Source organism: Dromaius novaehollandiae, chromosome 3 (genome assembly GCF_036370855.1).
Source record: "Dromaius novaehollandiae isolate bDroNov1 chromosome 3, bDroNov1.hap1, whole genome shotgun sequence".
NCBI classification, from domain to species: domain Eukaryota; kingdom Metazoa; phylum Chordata; class Aves; order Casuariiformes; family Dromaiidae; genus Dromaius; species Dromaius novaehollandiae.
This window is the reverse complement of record NC_088100.1, coordinates 29,777,098-29,798,592: the sequence shown is the minus strand read 5'-3', so window position 1 is coordinate 29,798,592 and position 21,495 is coordinate 29,777,098. Positions and strand designations below refer to the sequence as shown.

Sequence of the window (21,495 nt, the reverse complement as noted above, 5' to 3'; positions counted from 1 at the left end):
GCTGAAACACAGGAAACACATAAATGATACCTTGGTGTAAACACTGTTTTAGACTGTACTACAGACATAGAATTATATTATATGCAGAAAATACATTTAAAGGTAGCCATCCCAGTTACATACATTTCTACCAGAAATGATTCTATGCACTGCAGAAGCTTGGAGGACTCAAGCCAACTCCTTATGACTGCAACACAAACTGTTCTTATTCTTTTTTCTTTACCATCCCAGTGCAGATTCGGTCCCAGCCAAGGTATTTTGTGCTCAACTGCAATTAACAGAAACCAGTGCCAGAGTTCCCCTTCCCACAAGTATCATTGTGACCTGAATTTTGTTGATGTGTAACAAATTAAAACATTATGAATATTGCAATATTTAAAAACATCTCAGTCTCTGATCTCTTTGACACCTTAACAGGAAAAGGCAGTGTAAGTAGAGAAGGAAACTGCAATTTTAAAGCAATTTGCTCACTCATCACATAATGGAAGATCCTAATTAACCATAATTATTGATTTTGAGGATATACTTTTAATAATTCAGTAGAAATGGTCAGTAAATGCTTATAACCAGCAGTGTTTTATATCAGTTGCAGTTAAGCATCTGTTCAGGACCTTATCTCATAAATGAGACAATATCAACTGACCTAGCAATTTATGTCATTCATTATGATATACCATATTTATATAGATCATATATAAAATGTTCTAAGTGAATATTAACTCAGCAAAGTAAGGATTTCACCCAATATTGCAAACTCAAAACTTAAAGTGAAAATAAATGGAAAATGATTCTTGTTGATAATACATTACCTTGTATTTATCTACCCATAAACGCACCCCAATTTATCACAGAGGTTATGGCCCACAGAGAGCACAATTCAGTCATAGCTATACCCCAGGAGGAATTCAAGCCTTCTTGCACCTTTTTCTTCAATATCCAACACATAAAAACAATTATTGCCTTTGCATACAAATCCAAGATTTTTTATTTTGATTTCGAAGGCATTTGATTTGTAACACAACCTGATTTGTTACACTCCAGTATATTTTTGTGTATTAATTTGTCAGGATTGCAAGATCTTGAGTAAGGCAACTCTTTTTTTCTTTTTTGCAATGAAGAATAGGACTTGCATCAAAGAATTCAGCTGGTTTACCAGCTTCTGTAGTGACTAAGTGGTTTTGTGGAGATCTTTGTCTGCATTAAAGTATCTGCCACAGTGCTGAAGATTATGATCCTCATGAAACCAGTCAGCTGGTTCAGATGCAAACTGAACATTCCCACAGTGGTCTGACTCTTCAACAAGTTAAAAGCTATTGTGTTAGATATTCAGTCACAGGTAGGAGTTTCAAGAGAAACATATTCTTTCATATGAAAGCTATTTAGTTGTAGGGGACCTCAACTCTATGGAACTCCCTTCCAGTCCAAAACCACTTAAAATTGTTTTACAAAGCACATCAGAAAATGGAATCAGTTAACAGAGAAATTGTTCTCCTCTGACTAATAGTTACATGATTCGTTAGCCCAGATGTAATTTGTATTTTTAACTTTTATGCATGTAAAATAAAAACACCAAATAGGATTCTATCAAATTCTCATGATTCTAGGGCAATTTTTGTTACATGTTTCAGATGTCGTTTAGACTACAGGCCATATTTGGCCCATATAAATAAGTCTTTAAGTACCTGAGTCTCAGAGAAGGGTTCAAACAACCTACTCTCAAGTACCTTGCAGTTGCTAAATGTGTGAAATAGATAGAAGTCCTTAGGCCCTCATTTTTCAACCCTAAGATTTTTTCTGAGGGCATTTTTCACCTCCTTTTGAAAAGCTGAGCAGCTTTGCAACTAGCAATGCAGGAGTCAAAGGTTCTGTTGCTCTGGACCAAGAACAGTCATTAGGGGACCTGTCTGTCCACTTGATCAGGCACATAGCAGAAGTAGAACACAACTGGGGTTCTAGACTGTACCCCTGGTTACTTCTGTTTTTGTTTTGCGTTTTTTTTTTTTTTTAATCGATGAATTTGTAACATTAAAGTGTAAGCAGTGCAGAAGTAGAGAATGGGATTTGAGTTTGCCTTCTTCTACCTGAGTGCCCTCAAATTACATTTCTATCTATGTCTGTTTGTGTTATAGTCTACATCCAAAGTTGTGACTTTTTAAGAGCACCACAGATTTAATAGAGCTGTCCTGATTCAGCCAACTGAGCCTCAAAGTTGAGCCTCCAAAGCTCCAAGCTGAGTTTTTGAAACAATGTTTGTCATAAACGGTCTGAAAAAAGTAAAGGGTTAAAGGGTTAAAAAGTATTCTTTCTTCTGGCTGTGTTAGCCCTCTGTCTTATTTTTCCCCATGCATTTTTTTCACTTTTTTATCAATCTTACTTCCATTTTGTAGCAGCTGAAACAAACTTGTGACCACAAGGCTTCACAGTTCCTCCTGTGCTTGTTTCTGTGAATATGCACAGGGCATGCTTATAAAGCAAAATAAAGAGAAAATGGTTGCAAAACAGGCTAAGATCATTTTCATGAAGATTGAATGTGTAGTAATAACAATGCAGATGAGTAAACCAGATATATCCTCTGCTTACTCTGAAGGATTAGCAGTCAGAATGAAATGTTGTGCCGCATTTTCACTACAGGTGGTAACAGTGCTAACTAGATTAAAGCTAGGCTGGATATATGTAATTCTACTTCTGTGATCTCTTCATTTTTGCTGTGTAGACATAACCTTCAAATTTTATGGCAAAAATACTGATAGATCTGTCAAATCACTGTCCTGGTAGCTGAATCAGTAGGATAGAAGCCGTTCTGTCAGTGAGTTGCAGCTTGTATTACGGAGTGAGGTGCCACTCATTCAATTCAGCAGTGAACAGCTCTATTCAGAAGCTTTCTTAGCCAGATCTTTAAAATATTCATATGCTAGGACTAGATATTGGAATATCAGATCATTATTAGCAATTATTCCAGTACTTTCATTTTACATAGATGGACATGATACCGATGCACACTAGAAGATAAAAGACGTTCAGAAGGTGTGAAGAAATTCATTTTCATTCAAAGAGTAATATTGTGGCAGATACTGGCTTCAGTGGCAGACACTAAATCTTAGTTATGGAGACTGTATATCTAGAAAACAATGTAAAAAACATGTCTACTTCTCCACAAAACTACTCCAAACACCACTATGATTGAATGCAAATCATTACATACATATTTGCAGTCTGAATTTAGGTTACTTTCATTTTAGTCATTCATTTGCAAGGCTGTGTATTTAAAAGAACAATATATTTCCCTTCCCTTGAAGTTTACATGCTGAGATTGCAAGTACAGCCAGATTGATTTACCTGTTACTTTTCTGTGTAAATATAAAGGAATGAATTAGCATCATGATGTCAAGAAAAAGGAACTGACTTGTTTCTCTGAAGGAAGTCTGGAAACAAAGCAAATGGTGCCGAGATACAATGTTTTTCCTTTCTCTAACATAACTTCTCCTCTGTAATTTACTTTTTCAGAATAGTCTGTTACCTTATGCTGCAAATAAGTCAGACTAGCTGGCTTATCTGACCTGCTGAGTGCATGCTAGAGGGAGACTAATCCTATAGGATTTTAAGCCAGTTCTATTTGTGAAAATGGTACACAAATGGCCTTTTGTACCAATTACAAAGGTCAGCTGCAAAACAGACTTTTTCTATTACATTTGGTATTAGTCTAGGATGGTATGTCATCCGACTATGCTAATTTTCAACAGTGTAGCAATTTTAACAGTTTCAGTTCTTGCACATTTGAAAAATTCTAACAGTTTTGTCGCCTTTGATTTCACACTTCTTAGGGCACCTTCCACCCTTCTTAATTCATAGGCATCATCGAGAAATGTGTGAAATTCAGAGCTGAGGCAGCAATCAAAGTGAAAGGTCAACCTACAAGACAGAACAACTCAAGCTATTGATAAAGACTGTATTCTAAAAAAAAAAAAAAGAAAGAAAGCACACAGTGATTGCTAACTTTTGACTTCAAGCAGTATTTTCAGTAATTCTAGTTCTAGTACTTAGTACTTTTGAGCACTTCCTTGCACTTCATTTCTCATGTTCAAATGGCTGTACAAGCTGAAGCAATTAGTCTTCATAAAAGGCTTGTGCAGCTGGTTATACATTATCTTTAATTTGCAGTAGGGAAAATGAGTTAGAAAGGTCAAGATTTGGTCCTTCAAATGCGCTTATGTACCTAACTACTTCTTGTTTCCTGCTTTTGTGACTTACCTTTGATGCCATTTAATGAAATAGCTTGATCTGAATTAATTGTAAATAGTCAGATAGAGCCACAGTCTTCCTGGTTCTTTTGAGAGTTCATAAAATGGGTGGAGAGAATCCTGTTTGTTTTAAAATTCCAGCAGAAATGGATAAAAGCATACAATGCATCTTAAATGGAAACAATACAAGCAGCAATATGCTGCACACTTACTAATGTTCAGCGTTACTGTGCTGGATACAGCGTTCATGAGTCTTGCTGCAAGTAGTAGATAGATTGAAGTAAATGCTGTTTAGGACTTTAGTGACTGCTGGGAGAAGCTGCAAACTTGCTGTCGTAGAAGAATTATGAGAGAGGTTTTCAAAGGACGAAGAGGAATTAGGCTGCATGGGCTTTCAGTGAGAGTTTGAGACCTTGTGCTGTTGAAAATATTTATGTGTTTTCCTGGCAATGTTCCATGAAGTGCTAATTTTTTATTATCAAAAGCATAGCCTTTTAAGTATTTTTTTATTTTTCATTTCATTTCCATACATAAAGCTTAGCAGATGAAAAAATCTATTTAGTACTTTTCCTATACAACACAACAGGAAATAGAAAAGTTAGATTTAACTAAAAAGGCTGAGGAGATTGAGGAATGGGGGAGGGTCAGAGCTGGGTTGCCTAATTAAAACCCTTGCACTGAACCTGGCCTGACAGGCCATTACACACTTCCCTAGATGTGGTCAGGAGGAGGATTGCCGGCCACATAAATTGTTCTGACCATCCATTGTTTGCTGTATTTTTTCCTGAGGCATCCCTAGCCCCTCCATGATTATGTGTCTGGATGTGCTGCACATCACACTTGCATATTGTCTTGTGTGACAGGAATGATCATAATTGTCAGATTACATGATAGGACTTTTTTATACATCTGATTTGTTAATGGATATGTGTTCTTCTTATGCTGGGAGATTGCCTGCATAGTCCCCATCTGAGCAGAAAAATGGTGTTAAAGAGGCCTTATAAAAGACTCCATAAGAGGCTTCATTGTCCTGAAAAGTTGGAGACCACGGTGCTAGAAATTTGAGTACATCTTAAAATAAATTTTAAAAATCCTAGATTCCTGGGAATATTCCCATCTTTGAAGCTTTGAAATGGCTAATGAACAGGAGCTCTTCCTCCTCCATCATTTCCGTAAAGGAAATGCTGCCCTTCCCAAGCTGTAGCTAACTCAAACACAATTTTGGTGAATGTTCTAAGGCTTAGGTGTCATTTCGAAAGTGCATACTTATTCAGGGAAGCTCAAATACGTATGCTTAAGAATGCTAAGTTTAAACAGATGTTTATTGTTGTCTCATTGGAATGGATTAAGCATCTGTTTAATTAAATTTCTTTACTGGGTCCTATAAATTAGTTTTCTGTTTGAGACAAACCGTTTTGTGTACAAGGGTTTCTTCCTTGTATATTGGCAACAAGGAAATAAGGTGTTAGAACTTTTCTTGCTCGGTTTTGAAGTAGAATTAAAACTTTTGCACTCAAATAATTTTAACCTGGATCAAGGAATTCAGAGGTATAGTTTAAATGTGAGTTCCATAGTAGAATCAGACACTATTTAATCCACGCTATAACCAACCTAACCATGAACACAGGTCTGCCTCAAACAAAATTTAGAGCAAAAGTTTTTTTCATGAGTGCACCCAACCAATTTGGAAATATTTTCCCTAGTAGTTTTCAAAACTAATTTAGTTCACAAGTGATTCAGACTTGGTTTAAAGAGAGCCTGTCAGCAGCTGTTTATATAAAGAGAAACAGTTTAGAAACTGCTTCCAGTGAAAGGAAAGGAAAATTAAAGTGAATCACCAGAGCTTGCAGAATAATAATTCCTGATAGGGAAAAAAAAAAGGTATTCAAAACAGTAAAGCTAACAAAAGCACTCAGATCTAGAGAAGATACCATAATTGAGGAAACCTGGGTGAAAGTACTAAAGCAGCAGGAAAGCTGAATTGATTTTTTGGAGCTATATAATACAAGGAAAGATTGGCAGATATGTACTAGAAAATCACCTGCTGTGCACAAGGAAAGAAATACTTCTTTTATATATGGTCTTTTGATATTTTTAAGGCTATTGATCAGATAAGATTATTCTTCTGGCTATAGTGAGTTTCTATGGATTTGGCCATTGCATGAGGTTTTCAAAAGAAGATCTGAATCACTTTTACATTATGTTAGTATCTTCTAGGAAGAAATTTAACCATTCTTTGCATGAAGTGTAATTCAAATTAAAATTTAAACTGATGAAGTATGATGCTCCTTTAAGTTTCCAGTATTTTAAAATGAAATTGCACTAATAATAAATAATAATAATAATTTTAAAATAAACTGAATTACATCCAGCATTTATTAACTGAAGTAGCCTGGAAAGCTGTTTCTTCCAGCAAATTTCTCTGTCTTTGTCACAGAGGAAATAGACATGACATTAAAAAAGCTTGCTGTGTTAAATATTGAACCCACTACAAGTAGCTTTTGAAATTCTCATTCAGTATAGCACTGTCAAGGTTAAAGTGTTTAGTGCATTTGATTTCACTGAAGCCCTCTCACATACAGCTACACAAATGACATGTACAGTACTTTCAGTGGGGATCACAGACCAGTTGAAGGGTCTGTAAATAATAATATTCCCACTTAATAGACAGAAAAAGCACGGCCATATAGAAAACTTCTATGCCTTAGAGGACCACACTGATGTATCACTAGGTACTGTACAAATGATGTTTGTGATGTGATGATATACAGAGGAATTATAATCTTTATTATAAAAAAAGGGAACTAATAGTCAAAAACTGAGGTTAAATACAGTTGTGACGGGATTATTAGCATGTTATAATCCAGTCCGCTCTGCATACTGCAACATTTAAAAAAAACTAAGGGATGAAAATTTGTGTTGTCATACTAAGAGTGTCACCCATCTTATACAAAACTTTGATTTCTTTAGATCAGATTTAGTACTGGTTCAAGGGGAAGAATTCCTACTACTGAATTATCTGTATCATGCCATACCATGTAAGTGCTTCTTGATGATTTTCTTTCCAAGCTGAAGTCTAGTCCAAAGATCAAAGGAATATTTTAAAACAGGAAATAGTAATGAAAAGTGTGTCCCTTACCAATTCAGAGGAGGATGATAAGAAGATGAGAGAACAATTTATCTGCCCTAAGCCTATTTCTTCATATGCCAAAAGGTTGGTGACATGAGGTTATGGTGCCCTGGGAGTTTTGCTCTTGTCTCTTCCATCCCTTCTCTATAGGATTTCTATCTTTTCTTCCATTTTCTCCCACTGTTTATGATTCTGGATAGCTAGGTTTTTCCTCTGTCTACATTAGAAGTTTGTCAGTACACCAGTTAAAATTTGTAGCCTTTTTTGATACTATATTCACCATGACTGCCCAATTTTCTTTTTATGACTTACAAAGCTGCATCTACATTAGCAGATGATGTAGTTCAATAGGAGTAGATTTACAGGGCAAATTAGCTAGTGCTGAGACCCAACATCCATATTATTCTTGTTTCAGGGAGCTTTAATTCAGACTTGATCAGTTCTGGCCCCATGGACTGAATGCCCATTAGCAGCTGGAGCACCCAAGGCATGATCCTGGAGAGACTCTTCTGGTTTAGGTTCATCTGAAAGAAATTCAGTTCCTGAGCTCTGAGACCCTTCTACATTGTGAACCGAAGCATTTTGATGGGGACAGCTTGGGATTTGCTTCAAAAGCACACTCGTGCTCTGAACTAATACATTAATATAGACATGTAACACGTTTCAGCAACACATTCTAAATTTGTTTCCAATTTTGCAACCTCAAAATTGTGATGTCTTCCTTGTTGTTTCTATCAGGCACTATTGACTTTATTCAGCTCCTGGATATAATTATGCAATGTCTTTTCCTTGGAGCCATTCACATCTGTACAGTGCAGGCAAAAGAAATTACCATTTTGATTTGCTGGCAATTTTCATTTGCTTCATACTTATATAAAGAATAGCGGGATAGTATGGAATTGTGGATCCCACTTGGGAGAAGTCCTCAGTCTTTAGAGAATTTATGTATTTCTTCCAACCAAGATTAATTCAGTGGAATATGGGAAACCTTGTCCTTTTCTTAAACAGGAACAGTGAAAAATTGCTTTGAGAAAGGACAACAATAAGTCATTTGGGACATCACATTTCAGTATACTAATTCTTGTGAATTGGCTCTGATATTTTTCCTGTATGGTTAGCTATTATGTTGTCAAGCTCTGTATTATTTTGGATAACTTTTTAAATCTATTTTCTTTGCCTCATTGGGAATCACTCTTCTTTGTTATTAGGATGTTATTATGACAGGTTAACATCAATAGTGAAATGTTAGGATATTGCTCATTTTGATAAGAATAAATTCCTCACAACTTATTATGAGAACTGTTATTCTTAATCATCTACAAAATACTAAAAATAAGACTATAAAAAGAAATGCTAATGTTGATGTATAGTTCAATAGAACAATTGATAAAATTTTGGTTTTTTTAAGATGAAGACTAAGGTCTGTGTATTTTGGTGGTCAGCAGCAGTGATCCTTCTTCTATATAAACAGACAGAAACACATTCGATACCCAGTTTTAAGAAGATCATCACTGTCAATTGCAAATGTCCAGGAAGAACTGAGCCTCTTGTTGCTTTTTTTAATTAGCTGAACAGCATAATGCTGATATTAAACCAGTTGAAAGCAGACTCTTCAATGCTACACAAACTAAAGCAATTCAGTTTCTCATTTACATTCTTCTCCCAGTGTCTGCAGCAGACCTATAAATAGAATAGGCTACACACAGAAATTTATTATTGCAGCTGATAGCAATTTTCTTTTGCAAAGGTGTCTGGAGGCATTATTTATGAGATTCATGCTGGTAGACTTTCCAGCTGAGATTTTTGCTCCCCCAAAACTGTAGGTGGTCAGTTTAGAAATAAACTAATCGACTGTTATACACAAAGACTGTCAGAAGACTTACTTATTTTCTTCTTTTAATAAATGCAGGAGTTCTCTCAGCTCTAAATTATTTTCTGTAACCTGATTGTCTGGATATTATAAGGAGCGGGCACATTTTTAGGAATCACATTTATTTGATATTTTATCACTAAACTTCCTGATGATTATGCTATTATCAGGAAAAACATAATGGCTGTGGTTTGACATAGCTCACATCATGCCTTCTGTATTCAGACCCACAGGCACATGTGACCTTATCAACTATAAGACAGACACGTTTCTGTTCAATACTGAGTATGTGTTGTAATCACATAAACTGACCTATGTAGCTGTCATCTAATTTTACTCATAAAACAAGGGGAAAAGCAAATAAAGCCTACAATGAAACTGATGGCATGGAATGCCTTACACTACTGCTTTTCTTATCTGATTTTGGTTTTCATACCATGTCTGCCATTGAGATATCTTTGTATACTAAAAAAACAAAAATTCTTGCAAAAAGAATAGCCGTATTTCTAAAGATTTGTTTTTCTCACCCCTCTAGACTGACTACAGTTTATGTTTTTCCTTTGTCTGTTATAATACTTTTTTTCATAATTGAGACATAGGATATATGAAAGTAGAGGTATCACCTGTTTATTCTGGTTCAACTTTAGTTTAATCATTACTGTAAGTATTCATATTTCAGTTTTCCTTTACACCCTCCTGTGTTGTCAAGATCTATATCTACATGTCAAGAGCTATATCTAATACATTAATGTACAAATGATATTTCCACTTGCAAAGTAAACCAGTAACTTTATATTTTCTCTTTTCTCCTTATTTTCTTTTTCAGACATAATAGAAAGCTGTTTTTCTTTAGCAGTTATTTTGAGCGTGTTATGAAAGCAGCAGCACAAATAACTGGTGAAACACATTAGAAAAGTCACATATTTTAAGATGAAAGGAAAGATAAAATAAAATATGAAATTACACAATATAGAACCTGTCAACACAAGTCACCCATAAAGCATCCTCGTATTTCTAATGCCAGGTAGACAAGCAAAAAAAAAAAAGTAAAGAGAGTAAAAACAAAGAAATATTTTACAACCACAAGTCAAATATTATTGAATTTCTGTGAAAATAAGACCCATCCTTTTTTAAAGTGTGTTTTGGTGTTTATATATATTTTTTCTTTTTAATTTAAATCTATCAGTGATGCGGAAGATTGGTTTTGTGAATGCCCTAAACTCTACTCTGGAAAACTCTGCCAGTTCATGGCTTGTGATGAAAATCCATGTGGAAATGGTGCTACATGTTTTCCGAAGTCCAAGCAAGATGCTGTTTGCCTTTGTCCATATGGAAGATCTGGAATCCTCTGCAAAGATGGTAAGGATCACATTCTTCTAGTCATGGCTTCTGTCATTCATAGAAGCTGTGGTAAGACACAAGTCGAATGCTTTGAACTCAAAACACTGTAAGTGACCATCTCCCCAAGAATGTGTACAAACACATTCCTGTCCAAAATTCAGTCATAAGCCATGGACATCTGAGCTGAGCACCTCCCCTGCATATTATTTTATAATTATGTCAGCCAAAGAAGGTGAGACAGAAGGATCAAAGAAGCTGAGAATAGACAGCATGGAAATACCAGGCAATGTCCTATGCCTTCATAATTTACTTAAAGAAAAAGCTGAGAGAGATTTGGCTGGAGAGATTACAACTCCTTTGGAGAATAGAATTTCTCCTGTAGTATGATTTTTCCTGTACTTAGGGAAACATAACTTCATACCTTTTGTAAATAAAGGTAGTGTATCAACAACACTCTCTGGACTGTTAAACTACCACCAGGTGCTAAATTTTGATTAATTGCTCAGGTCAAAAAAAAGAGAAACAAATTAAAATCTGTCAAGTGCTTTGCTATCAATCATCAGACAGGATGAAAAGAAATTAATAAAGCTAAGCAAATAGGACTTTTTGACTAATACTATCAAATGAAGGACTTCGATTTCTCAGACATTGATTATAATGGTTGTTCTAGGTCAGAAATTCCTCTGCATGAATATCCAAGGTATTTTTCCCCTAACATTCAATGTAGCAACAAGTAATGATTGCAGAAATCTGAGTATAGAAAATAATGACTGGTTCTGAGCTGATTCTGCAGTGCATGTGAAATACATTTTAAAATTAATATTTAGCAGTGGATAGGTCAGATCAAAGGTCTAGCTAGTCTTTTTCTTCATATCATGTAAATCTTTACCTTTTATTTAAAATTTTCATTAGAAAAAATATCCAAAATTTTCAGTAGATAAAAATGTACATTTTAGCCCAGTTTTCATCTCACCCTGATAAATGGTAGCCAATAGCAAATGTGTAGGGAGGAATATGAAACATGCATTACGCTTCCTTGGTATTCACTCTCAAATTCCAGTAGTCTGAGGCATTGGGACTTTGTGCTGGGGCTGGTATCTAGGTTTCAGTTAGCTCTTGATGGATTTTATTCATCCCTGAATTTCTTCAATTTGTCTTTGAGCACATGTAAACATTTATGATGTACCATACCCTGTAGCAAAGAGCTCCAGAGCTTAAGTATGTAGCATGTGCAGAAGTACTTCCTTTTCTTGCTTACACATGCCAGCTGCTAATGTCATTAATGGTTCAAGCTTTTGGGATGTTTTAAAGTTGTTCCCTGTTCATCTTCTCCATGCCTCTCCTGATTTTATAGATCCTCATTATTTTCCTCCTAAAATCATTTTTGAAGAGTCTGTTTAATCTATTTTTGGCACACCAGCAATGTTGTATCTTTAGTTTTCCAGGTTGCTTTTCACTGTTCTTTTTCAGTCTATTGTATTCTTCTTAAGATAAGGTCCTGACCGCAGTATTTGAGGTGTGAGAATGCCACTGCTTTATACAGTGTTGTTTTGATGCTTTTTGCTGTTTCGTTCTCTGTTCTTTTCTTAATCATTCTTTACATTCTGTTTCTTTTTAAGAGCACTTTCATGTTTTCATGGAACTGTCTATTAAAATTCCTAAAACCTTTTTCTTTGAATGCTGATAGCCATTTCAGAGTCTATCATGCAGTATATAAGGCTAAGACCATTTCTGCCATCTGCGTCAATTTACACGTATCAACATTAAATAACATCTCTTATTTTTTTCCCTGTAGTCATTCAGTGAGGCTCCTCTGCAGCTCTTTGTACTTAGCTGTCTCTAGTCTAAACTGAAGGAAAGTACTCAAGTTAGTGGGTTTGATTAGACAACAAAGCTGAAGGCTTGAAAGTATAGAAAGGATGAAATTTGATAAGTGAAAAATAGAAACTCTATCTGGATCTTCACTGTAAGCAAGAAAAAAGGGGGAAAAAATCAGTTTAGTAGAACAGAGTATAAATATTCCAGGACTAATAAGCCCAAAACTTAGAGAATTATCAGAATACGAAAAATTCTTTTCGTGAACTATGTCTTAAGAGTAAATAAAGTGAGCACAGATAGAGGTCTTGTTAAGCTGCACATCACTTTTAAAATTAAAATGAGTTGTAAAGGTCTTTTTTCACATAAACAAAAAAAAGAAGGAAGAAACAGAGCCTCAATGCTGTGAATGCTGGGTGCAACTTTAAAGACAGTCTTAGCAGCATTGAAGCAGTACGTTTGGTGAGGCATTTGAAGATGAGAGATTGCCAAATTATAATGGTAGAACAATGGAAATTGCATCAGAAACAAAAGCCAAATGTAATTGTGTGCTGCAAAAAAAAGAGTGACCCAGTTAATATATATATTAAAAAGAAATGGTCCATAAAATTTAAGGTCAAGCAATTATTTTTAGCAAATCTTCTCCTTTTTAAGATATACAAGTAATATCCTACTTTGTGTCTGAAAACAGCACTGAAGAAGAAAAACTTGTTTCTCCTAAAGGAAAGCTGCATATCAAATAATATCCAGTCTTCATCACCAAGAAGTATGCAAGTTCTTATAAAGATTATTTGATAAAATTAATATAGCAAATGGCCACATAGAATTGCAGGTTTTATGCCAGCATTGCTGCCCATACTAATCAGTTTAGTTACAAAATGCAAAATAAAGCCACAGATGGGCCAATTACTACAGCTGTTCTCCATGTCAAAGCTCTAAGTGCCATCACCTAAGTTTGATGTCACAGTGAGAAGAGCATCAGACTCTACACATATGTAAGAAAAAATGATAGTAAAACTGTTATCACTGTTAAGTGTTAAAAGGTTTGGCATGGCAAATTAAAAATGCACCATTTGATACGGTGTGCACACCATTCTAAAAGTCAGAAACTTTAGGGCTACTGTGACAAATGGGTCAAAACTTTAAGGGCAGATAGTAACTTCTATTAGACTAACCTACATAGTGTGGAAAAAAATCAGACAAGCTCTTGACACTATCAAGGAATTTTCTTCAGATCTGAAACAGATGGAGCATATTGCAGTCTAAGCAGGCTGGGAACAATTGCTCTGAGTTTATGTTATGCTTCTTTTTCAGACATCAAGAAAAGCTTCCTAAAAGCATATCCATTTTTGCAAATATATATGATAAAATGCATTACCTGTTGTTACAAATCTTTCCTTGCTTTTATCTCTAGATGACAATTTTACTATCACTGCAGAGTAGACCATTAAATATTGAAATCTCTCTCATGAAGCTACATAGCTAAGGCATAATGGACCATTGGGTGGGAGGGGTGATAATAAGGGAAGACATGAACTCTGAATTGCAATTGCTAGAAATCACTGTGCTCCTTTCAAGCCTCTTAATATAAATATACCCAGGAGGTTGTTAGATGTTTTGGGTTGCACAGTTCAAAGGATATTTTGCTTGTACTAGTTACTTATATTAGAATGACTGTACTTTAGTGAAGGATTCATGTGAGCTCTAGTAGTTCACAAGTTCCACCTCTGTTTGCTCTAGTCTTCATCACCAGTTTTAGAAGCATTTAGTTCCTATTTATTTGAGGAATTAAATGCCCACATGGCTTTCCACTCTGGGGATTTGCCTGGAACAAGAATTTGGCCACTTAATAAAAGAGGAAACACACATTATTTAGCAATGTATGTCATCACTGTGTAACCATTTGGAATGGAGACCATGTCTACATGAGCAGCTGGACTCAGTCCCAGAAGTGACTTTTTTTTTTCATTGTATATAAAGGGATCTAGATCATTTAAACTGAGTCCAGTTATTGAGCTCTGACCTTTCAGGAGTGTTGTATAAAAGCAGCCATGATCCACGTCCTAGTCTGATAAATCTCCTGTCACATTTAAGTTAGAAAAAAGTTGCTTCTGTTTCTTGTGGGTTGTAAATGGAAGTTCCTGCATCCCTCTCCTCCAGTATTTAGGATCACACCAGCGAATGAAAGTGCTTACAAATAGCACCATTTCGGACCAAATGAATACACATTATCCAACCGTGCTATGAACACTTTTTTCTGTAGGATGCTCTTTAAAATACTTCCTCTATATTTGATTTTTCTCCCTTTAAAAGTTTGTCAGGAAGCTGTATCTGCTCACTGTGGAAACAGGTGAGGGTTAGGTTAACACTTCAATTGCCTGTCATCTGGAAAGATTTATCATTTTGTAAGATCTAAGTAAAAATTCATGATGCTTCCTCCCATCCAAAGAGAAAGCTTGAGCTCAAACGATGAAAGATATATCCATATCAGTATAGTTTAACTGTTTCAAAATGGAGGGGAATTTTCAATATAATTGTTTGAATGTAAATGTAGCAAAATCACTAAGGTTAACATGAAATAAATGTCAGATATTTTTAATGAGCTTAAACTATTAAAAAAAATATTGTTGTAGCTCACCAAAATTAAGCAGAGTTCCGAACACTGTTCTGGTACCTCAAAAAAAAAGAGCTGTTCAATTGCTACCATCTCAGTAACCAGTCTTTTTCTCTTTATTTCTTTTTTTAACAGTCTCATCTAAGTACAAACTAAAGGCATTTCCTTTCCTTGACAAAGGAAACTGATATGCTCTGTAAGATATAAGGCTAGTATGTTTGAAATATCTAAGCTTAAGAGAGTCTGATTTATGTGAAATATAAATTATAAACCAAGAGTAAATATAAGGGCATTACTCTACTGCTGAGTTCTGATGACTGCATAAATGCTGCACTGAATCACAAACGGTTCATTCACCAGGAATGATGTGAACGCCTGGAGGTCTAAACTCTTGTTGTTTTTTATTGCATATGACAGTAGAAACTGGGCCCTTCTGGGAAGCTGTTGGTCATAATGAGTAGCATTTTGTGAAGCCTGGAATCAAGAGCAAACAGTTTGTAAGCACTAAGGTAAATTGGAAAGAAGGGGAAGGATTTAAAAAGGAACATATATTGTTAAGTTGAGTAACTGTGTAAATTGCAGTGTCTTAGGCTCAGCCTCAGTGTTTGTTTTAGCTTTACTATGTGAAGGTGCATATATGACAACATAAAATAGATTGCTAAGCGTGACCTTTTATTTGATGAACACACACCAAATAGTGCCATCCACACTGTGCATTCACAACTGTGAGTATGTTTATTGAGACACATTTTTAAGCAACATTTTAGGGTAATGTTGCCAATCCAAAGGGTCTAGTACGTTTTCTGTAGGATGTATTCCCCCATGTATTAAATTCATTTCAAAATGCTCAAGTGGGAGTAGTCACTTGCTCCAAACTCTGTGGAATGAAAATCAGCTGGCAAGCAAACTGCTTCTGTGCAGCTATGTTTTTCATACCGTGTCACCTTCAGAGGTGTTTGGGTCTGCAGACTAAATGGAGCAGTTTGCTGACAGTAGATGCCCAAGGGCAATTTCCTTAGGTAGAAAACTGCATAATCACAAAGTTTCTGGTCAGTGGTAAGAGAGTTTGGGAAATGCTCATCAGGGGTTGCTGTTATTCCTGTTGAGATGATCATTTATTTTCTGGGTCATTTGCTTTTAGCCAGGCCTTAATGTCTTAGCTTCTGCCTGCCCCTCCCTCCAAAATGAGGACTGTCATAAAACTTATGTAAAACAGACACATATGCGTACTCACATGCATAAACACACACACGCATACACACACGTGCACACACACTTCATCACTTCTGTATTGCCACTTATTCAGTTTACTTATTTCCATCTTTGAGCAGTGGAATCACTTTTATTATATTGAATATTAGCTTCAACTTAGAAGTGAAAATTACTAGTCCTCATGACTACAGAAATAAACTAAGTTAGTAGGGCCCATGGACTCCATAACTACTGATGCTACAAGACAAATAAAAGGAATACCTAAGTATTTATTGGGGGAGAGGAATTAAACAATTTTGCGTTAATAACATTTTTAAGGCCTTGATTCATGGCAAGTGTTCAAAGAGATTAACCTAGAACAGTCACCTGCAGTGTTTCTATCCCCACCCCCAATTAACAAAAAACTGTTTGCTTTCTTTCAGTGAAGGCTTCCCACAGCCTTCTAGCTAGCAGGGAATGGAAAGAGCAGTATAGACGATCAGGTTAGATCAGTGCTGTGATGTCTTTCTGGAACCCTTGAGTTGTCGGCTAGTAGTGCACACCCTGACAGCTCGAGCACCCTTTACCTCTTCCTTATGGCACTTCCCAGAGTTTCCGGTGGGGAAAGTGGATTGCCTGTGGAAGAGAACAGCTTTTACATCCACAAAACTTTTACATCCACAGAACTTGGAAACTAAATGCCAACTCAGCTCTCTCATCTTTGCTTTCTTTCCCAAGTTATGCTATGTGTATTATTTATCTGTACAGCAGAGCTTCTATCTAATTTCCACTGTTGGTCCCTGGGTCTTCCCTATCCTACTGCTTCATTCTAGGGCACAAAGGACAGGTGAGTTGTATCAGAAATTCTACTCCCTCAACCTATCAGCCAGCAGTCCCTCATCTAATACATCGTAATATAGTTCAGTGCACAGAGAGAGATTCCTACCAGAACCTTGCGCCAGAGATCTGCATGCATATTAGTATTTAAAATTGAGTAACAGGAATACACTAGGTGCTTTAAGAAAAAAATGTCTAAACTCAGCTAGGAGAAGGGTTTTGCAGTCTGTTCATCAGTATTTCTGTGTTCAATAGCAAGTTTTGGTTTATTAAGAGCTATGCTGCAAACCAGTAAGACAAGCAGTGGCTGCAGAATTTCATGATGACCAAGGACACTTTTCTAGAGACTTTCGTACAGCTTGGAAGACTGGAAAATACAATGCTCTAAACTAATTTCAATTCCCTTTTCAATATTGCCTTTGCAAATTTGTGAGCTGATATTTAGGAGAAATGATTAATAGTCATCCAATAGTGTATATGGCTGTTCATCCTGGACCAAAGCGCTGAGCTGATAACTGTTCACGGTTAGTCAATTATAATATAAAGAAGTGGCTGTCTGATTGCAATTCTGTAGCTGGAAGTCCACCTCTTTTTATCCCCTTCATCTATCTTGGTTTTTGCAAAGAATTGTAAAGCTGTGGTCCAGGATGTATTGACAGTGAATGCTGAAAGGAGCATTTATTTTAACCCATAACAGAAAATTCAGAGGTAATGAAACCATTATTCTCTTTCTTCTTTGTCACTTTATTATCTCCTCTTTGTTAAAGTTTTTTTCATTCCTACTTGCCTTTTTTTTTGCCTCCCACTTTTATGCTCACCTCTGGTTGCATACGCATTATGATAGAGAAGTAGGTAGCCAACCATACTAGTCTATTAATGTAATGGGATAATTTGTCATTATTTGTTTCTGAGGTGATGGGACATTTCGTACCTTATTACCTGTTTATTACTGGGAATGCAGAAGAGGACAATGATAAATGGAGCAAGACTGAGAAAGAGACAGGACAAGTAAGACGAAGGACAAAGTTTATGAAGGGCTTCATGTACTCCATCAGAACTGTGTGTTGTTCAGGCATAGTGTTAATTCAGAGTGTGTTTTCACATGGTTCATAATCAGAGCCATTGGGACACCTCTCTGTGTCTGTTTTACATTTCCAGATCATACACTGAAAGAGGAAGAGTGTGAAAATCAGACTTGGATGGTATCTAGGCAGGAAGTGGAAAATAACTGTGGAGCCCAGTGCGATCAGCTATGCCCTGTGTTTTCCATCAGCTTTAAATATTGTATAAATAACATTCTGAAGGACTGTTTTTCAAGGAAAAGAGGGTTGTAGGTTTATATAGTTTTGAACTCAGTCTTAGCTCTGTTCCTTTACAATGAGAAGAAAGAGACTAGAAGGAAAAGGTTGGAGTTGTCTTGCTTGACACAATTTTACTAATCACGGTATTTTTATTTTAAAAAATTTTTCATCTTTAAATTAAAAGTATATAAAAGTATGGCAAAGCAGTCTGTATTAAAGTCAAACTAATGAGGGTCATTTGCATGAAAAATGTCTCAAAAACTGAATTTTCCATGTTGACATACATTTACTGATAACCTTTAACTGTTTGATATGTTTAAATAAAGATCTGCTGATAAATAATACTTAGAATGCTAAAAGATGTGGTATAAAATCTATAAGCTACAGTCCAGAAACAGATAAAATATGGAATAAATAGCACCTGCCAAGCTAGATATATTGAATTAGCCAGAAATGTAAGCTTGTGACTCAGGATTAGTTAACATTTGTACATAAATCTTTCTGTCCAGAGACCACCACTATTTTGCAAACACTTACTGTGTGTATCTAGCTGCTAAGGATAGGGAAATTAATTAGATACTGTGTCTGACTTTTACTAGGTGTGAGAAACAGTGCTTCAGTACTGTGGAGAGAACTGTGAAATGAACCAACACAATATATAATGCCTTTCATAAGATATGCTGGGTGTGCTTGAATGTACTTCATGGCCCCAGCAAAAAGCACATTCAGAACTGGAAGAAAAGACCATAAAGGGCTGAGATGAAACACTCAAGGAGTCAAGAGTGGAAATTATTTTTGAAAGATGCTTCTTGTCAGATGTTTTGAAAGGTTTTGTTGTGTTCAAACACCCATGAATAAAAAATGAAAATGTCAGTTATTCTACAGCTACTGTGCTCTAGGCTGGAGTTGAGAGATCTATAGTAAGTTCTGCAATCCACTCCAGACTTTGTGTGTAACTTTAGGCAAATAATTTAGCTTCTGAGTGCCCTAAAGTTTTCATTCTTTAAAACCAGAAAAAAGTGTTTACTTTACAGAGACTGTTTTCAGAATTTCTAAAGTATTCAATTTTTGTGGCAATGGAGACCAGAGACAGAGAAAGAAGAAGCAGATAGTGAAGTAGCTGTAGGATATAGAGAAGGTAGGCTTCATCCCATCTAACTTTAGCTGTCTATAATGTCTATAATGCAACCAAGGCTGCTTTGGCATCCAATAGGGTGAAACAAGCATTTTAGAACACTATGCACCTGGCTTGTATAAGGTATGTGTTTTAGGTGAAAGCAACTGTGCCCTAAAGGTGCTTATTTTTTCCACTGATTTGAAGTTGGGTGTCAGGTTGTCAGCTAGGGTTGTCAGCTCTTATATAGACATCTACATGACACATACCCTCATTTGGTCAGATGACTCCCACCCAAAGTATACCTTTGCAGATTGCTTCTAACAAGCAGGAGGCTTAGGCCCTTGATATGTCTGTTTCCTATAGTAAATTAATATAGAATAAAATAAAAATAAGTAAGTAATACTGTGAAATGAAGAATATATCTAACATTTATTAAATGATAGTGTTAAATAAAATGCCTTGTATTGCAATATTGCAAACAATTATTAGATAACAATTTTGTGTGACTGAGCATAAGGTGTCATTGTGTGTAAACTTTCCCCATGTGGAGATTTTGATAGTAAAGTGCACATCTTGTACTCAGTACTGGTAAGGTACAGGTAAAATTGCAAGGTTTGTAAAATTAAGTCTGAACCAGTATGGTTTATCATTTTGGGAAGCGAAGGTAGAGTTCCCTTCCCCTCACATAGATAAGCATTCAGGGTGTATCCATGTTAAAGATCAAGGAAACCGGCCATTTGTTTAGGCTGCTCTCAAAAATAGCTGTCCTGCCTTCAGAAACTCTTAAGCAATGTATCACATTTTGAAATTTTTCGGTATACCTGCTTCAGTATGCTCTTCTCTCCTTGTGCAATATTGTTCCAAACATGTCGCTTCTGTCCAAGGTGCTTCTAATTTGCCTACCACTGAGGTGTATACTGGATTCTAAACTAATATCTCTAAAAAGTATTTTAGGCCTGCTTGATAGTGTCTATCAGGATTTTGACACCCAACAGGTGACCAGATAGAACATACGTGACCTACCTGCAGACTCTGTATTTACTGATACTAACATTTTTAATGAAACCACTTACCCTTCTGTTCCATTTGTTTCTTTATTCATTGTTAAAAAACTCCATGATCAATTTGGCCTGGTAGGTTTTCTGTCTGTTTCTTAGTCTGTTTCTTAGACTGTGTCTTAAAAACAGGAAGAAACAGTAGGAGAAACCACAGTCTAAGACAGTTCCAGCCTTTTCAGTCCTGGGGGGAGCATCACAGGCCATGTACATTTATACCGCTCCCTAGAGTCAAATGATAGCAGCTTCCTATGGCAGCAACTTACCAGGCTAAATTCTGGATTCTGCCTTTTATTAATTAAGGCCAGTTCCCACTTGGGCCTTCTTAAAACACTAACCACACCCCACTTGTTTTAAGTAAAATTATTGAGTTTAAATAATTTAGTTTTAAAATAACCTTTAATAGTAAGGATGCTATTATCAAAACAACTCCAACAAAACCTCCACCCAGTAAATCTATCATATTGTTGCATATTTTTACATAAGGAAATACACAGGAGAAAAGGAGAGTCTTGGAGCTTATTGAGGGCTCAGAATTTGCTGAGCCCAGCTCATCGGCCGTAACTATCCTTGATCACATGACTTAAGAGATATGTTTTTGGTTGTAAGAATTCAGATTCAAAACCTTTGAACCTTTTGTTCTAGGACATGCCAAAATTGCAATGAAATTGATACACAGCAATCGAGGAATACCAATACACAAAAATTTTCTATGTAGGAGCTGTCAGTGGGAGTAGCTTCCTCCCTTTGACGAGGTCCTGCTGTTGTAGATCACTTTGTCAGGCGTGATTCTGCGAACGTTCAAATCTACCTTTATAGGGAGGGCTGAAAGGGGCAAATAGATTGGCAGGAAAATAGCTACGCAGTTAGAAAACTCCAAGGAAACAGCTGAGACAATGGCATATTTCATCCTGGGAAAAAAGGTTGTAGAAGTGGGATAGAACTTATCCAGCTGGGAATTAGAGACTTCAAGACAGCAAACCATT

General features: G+C 36.1%; 1 protein-coding gene across 1 annotated transcript in view; it reads left to right on the top strand.

The window, feature by feature from the left end:
* EYS (eyes shut homolog) overlaps positions 1–21,495 on the top strand; it is a 909,330-nt gene that overhangs the window by 836,551 nt on the left and 51,284 nt on the right. The window contains exon 41 of the mRNA XM_064508633.1: positions 10,425–10,597. Within this exon, the coding sequence (XP_064364703.1) occupies positions 10,425–10,597 (173 nt within the window). The remainder of the gene's footprint in view (positions 1–10,424; positions 10,598–21,495) is intronic.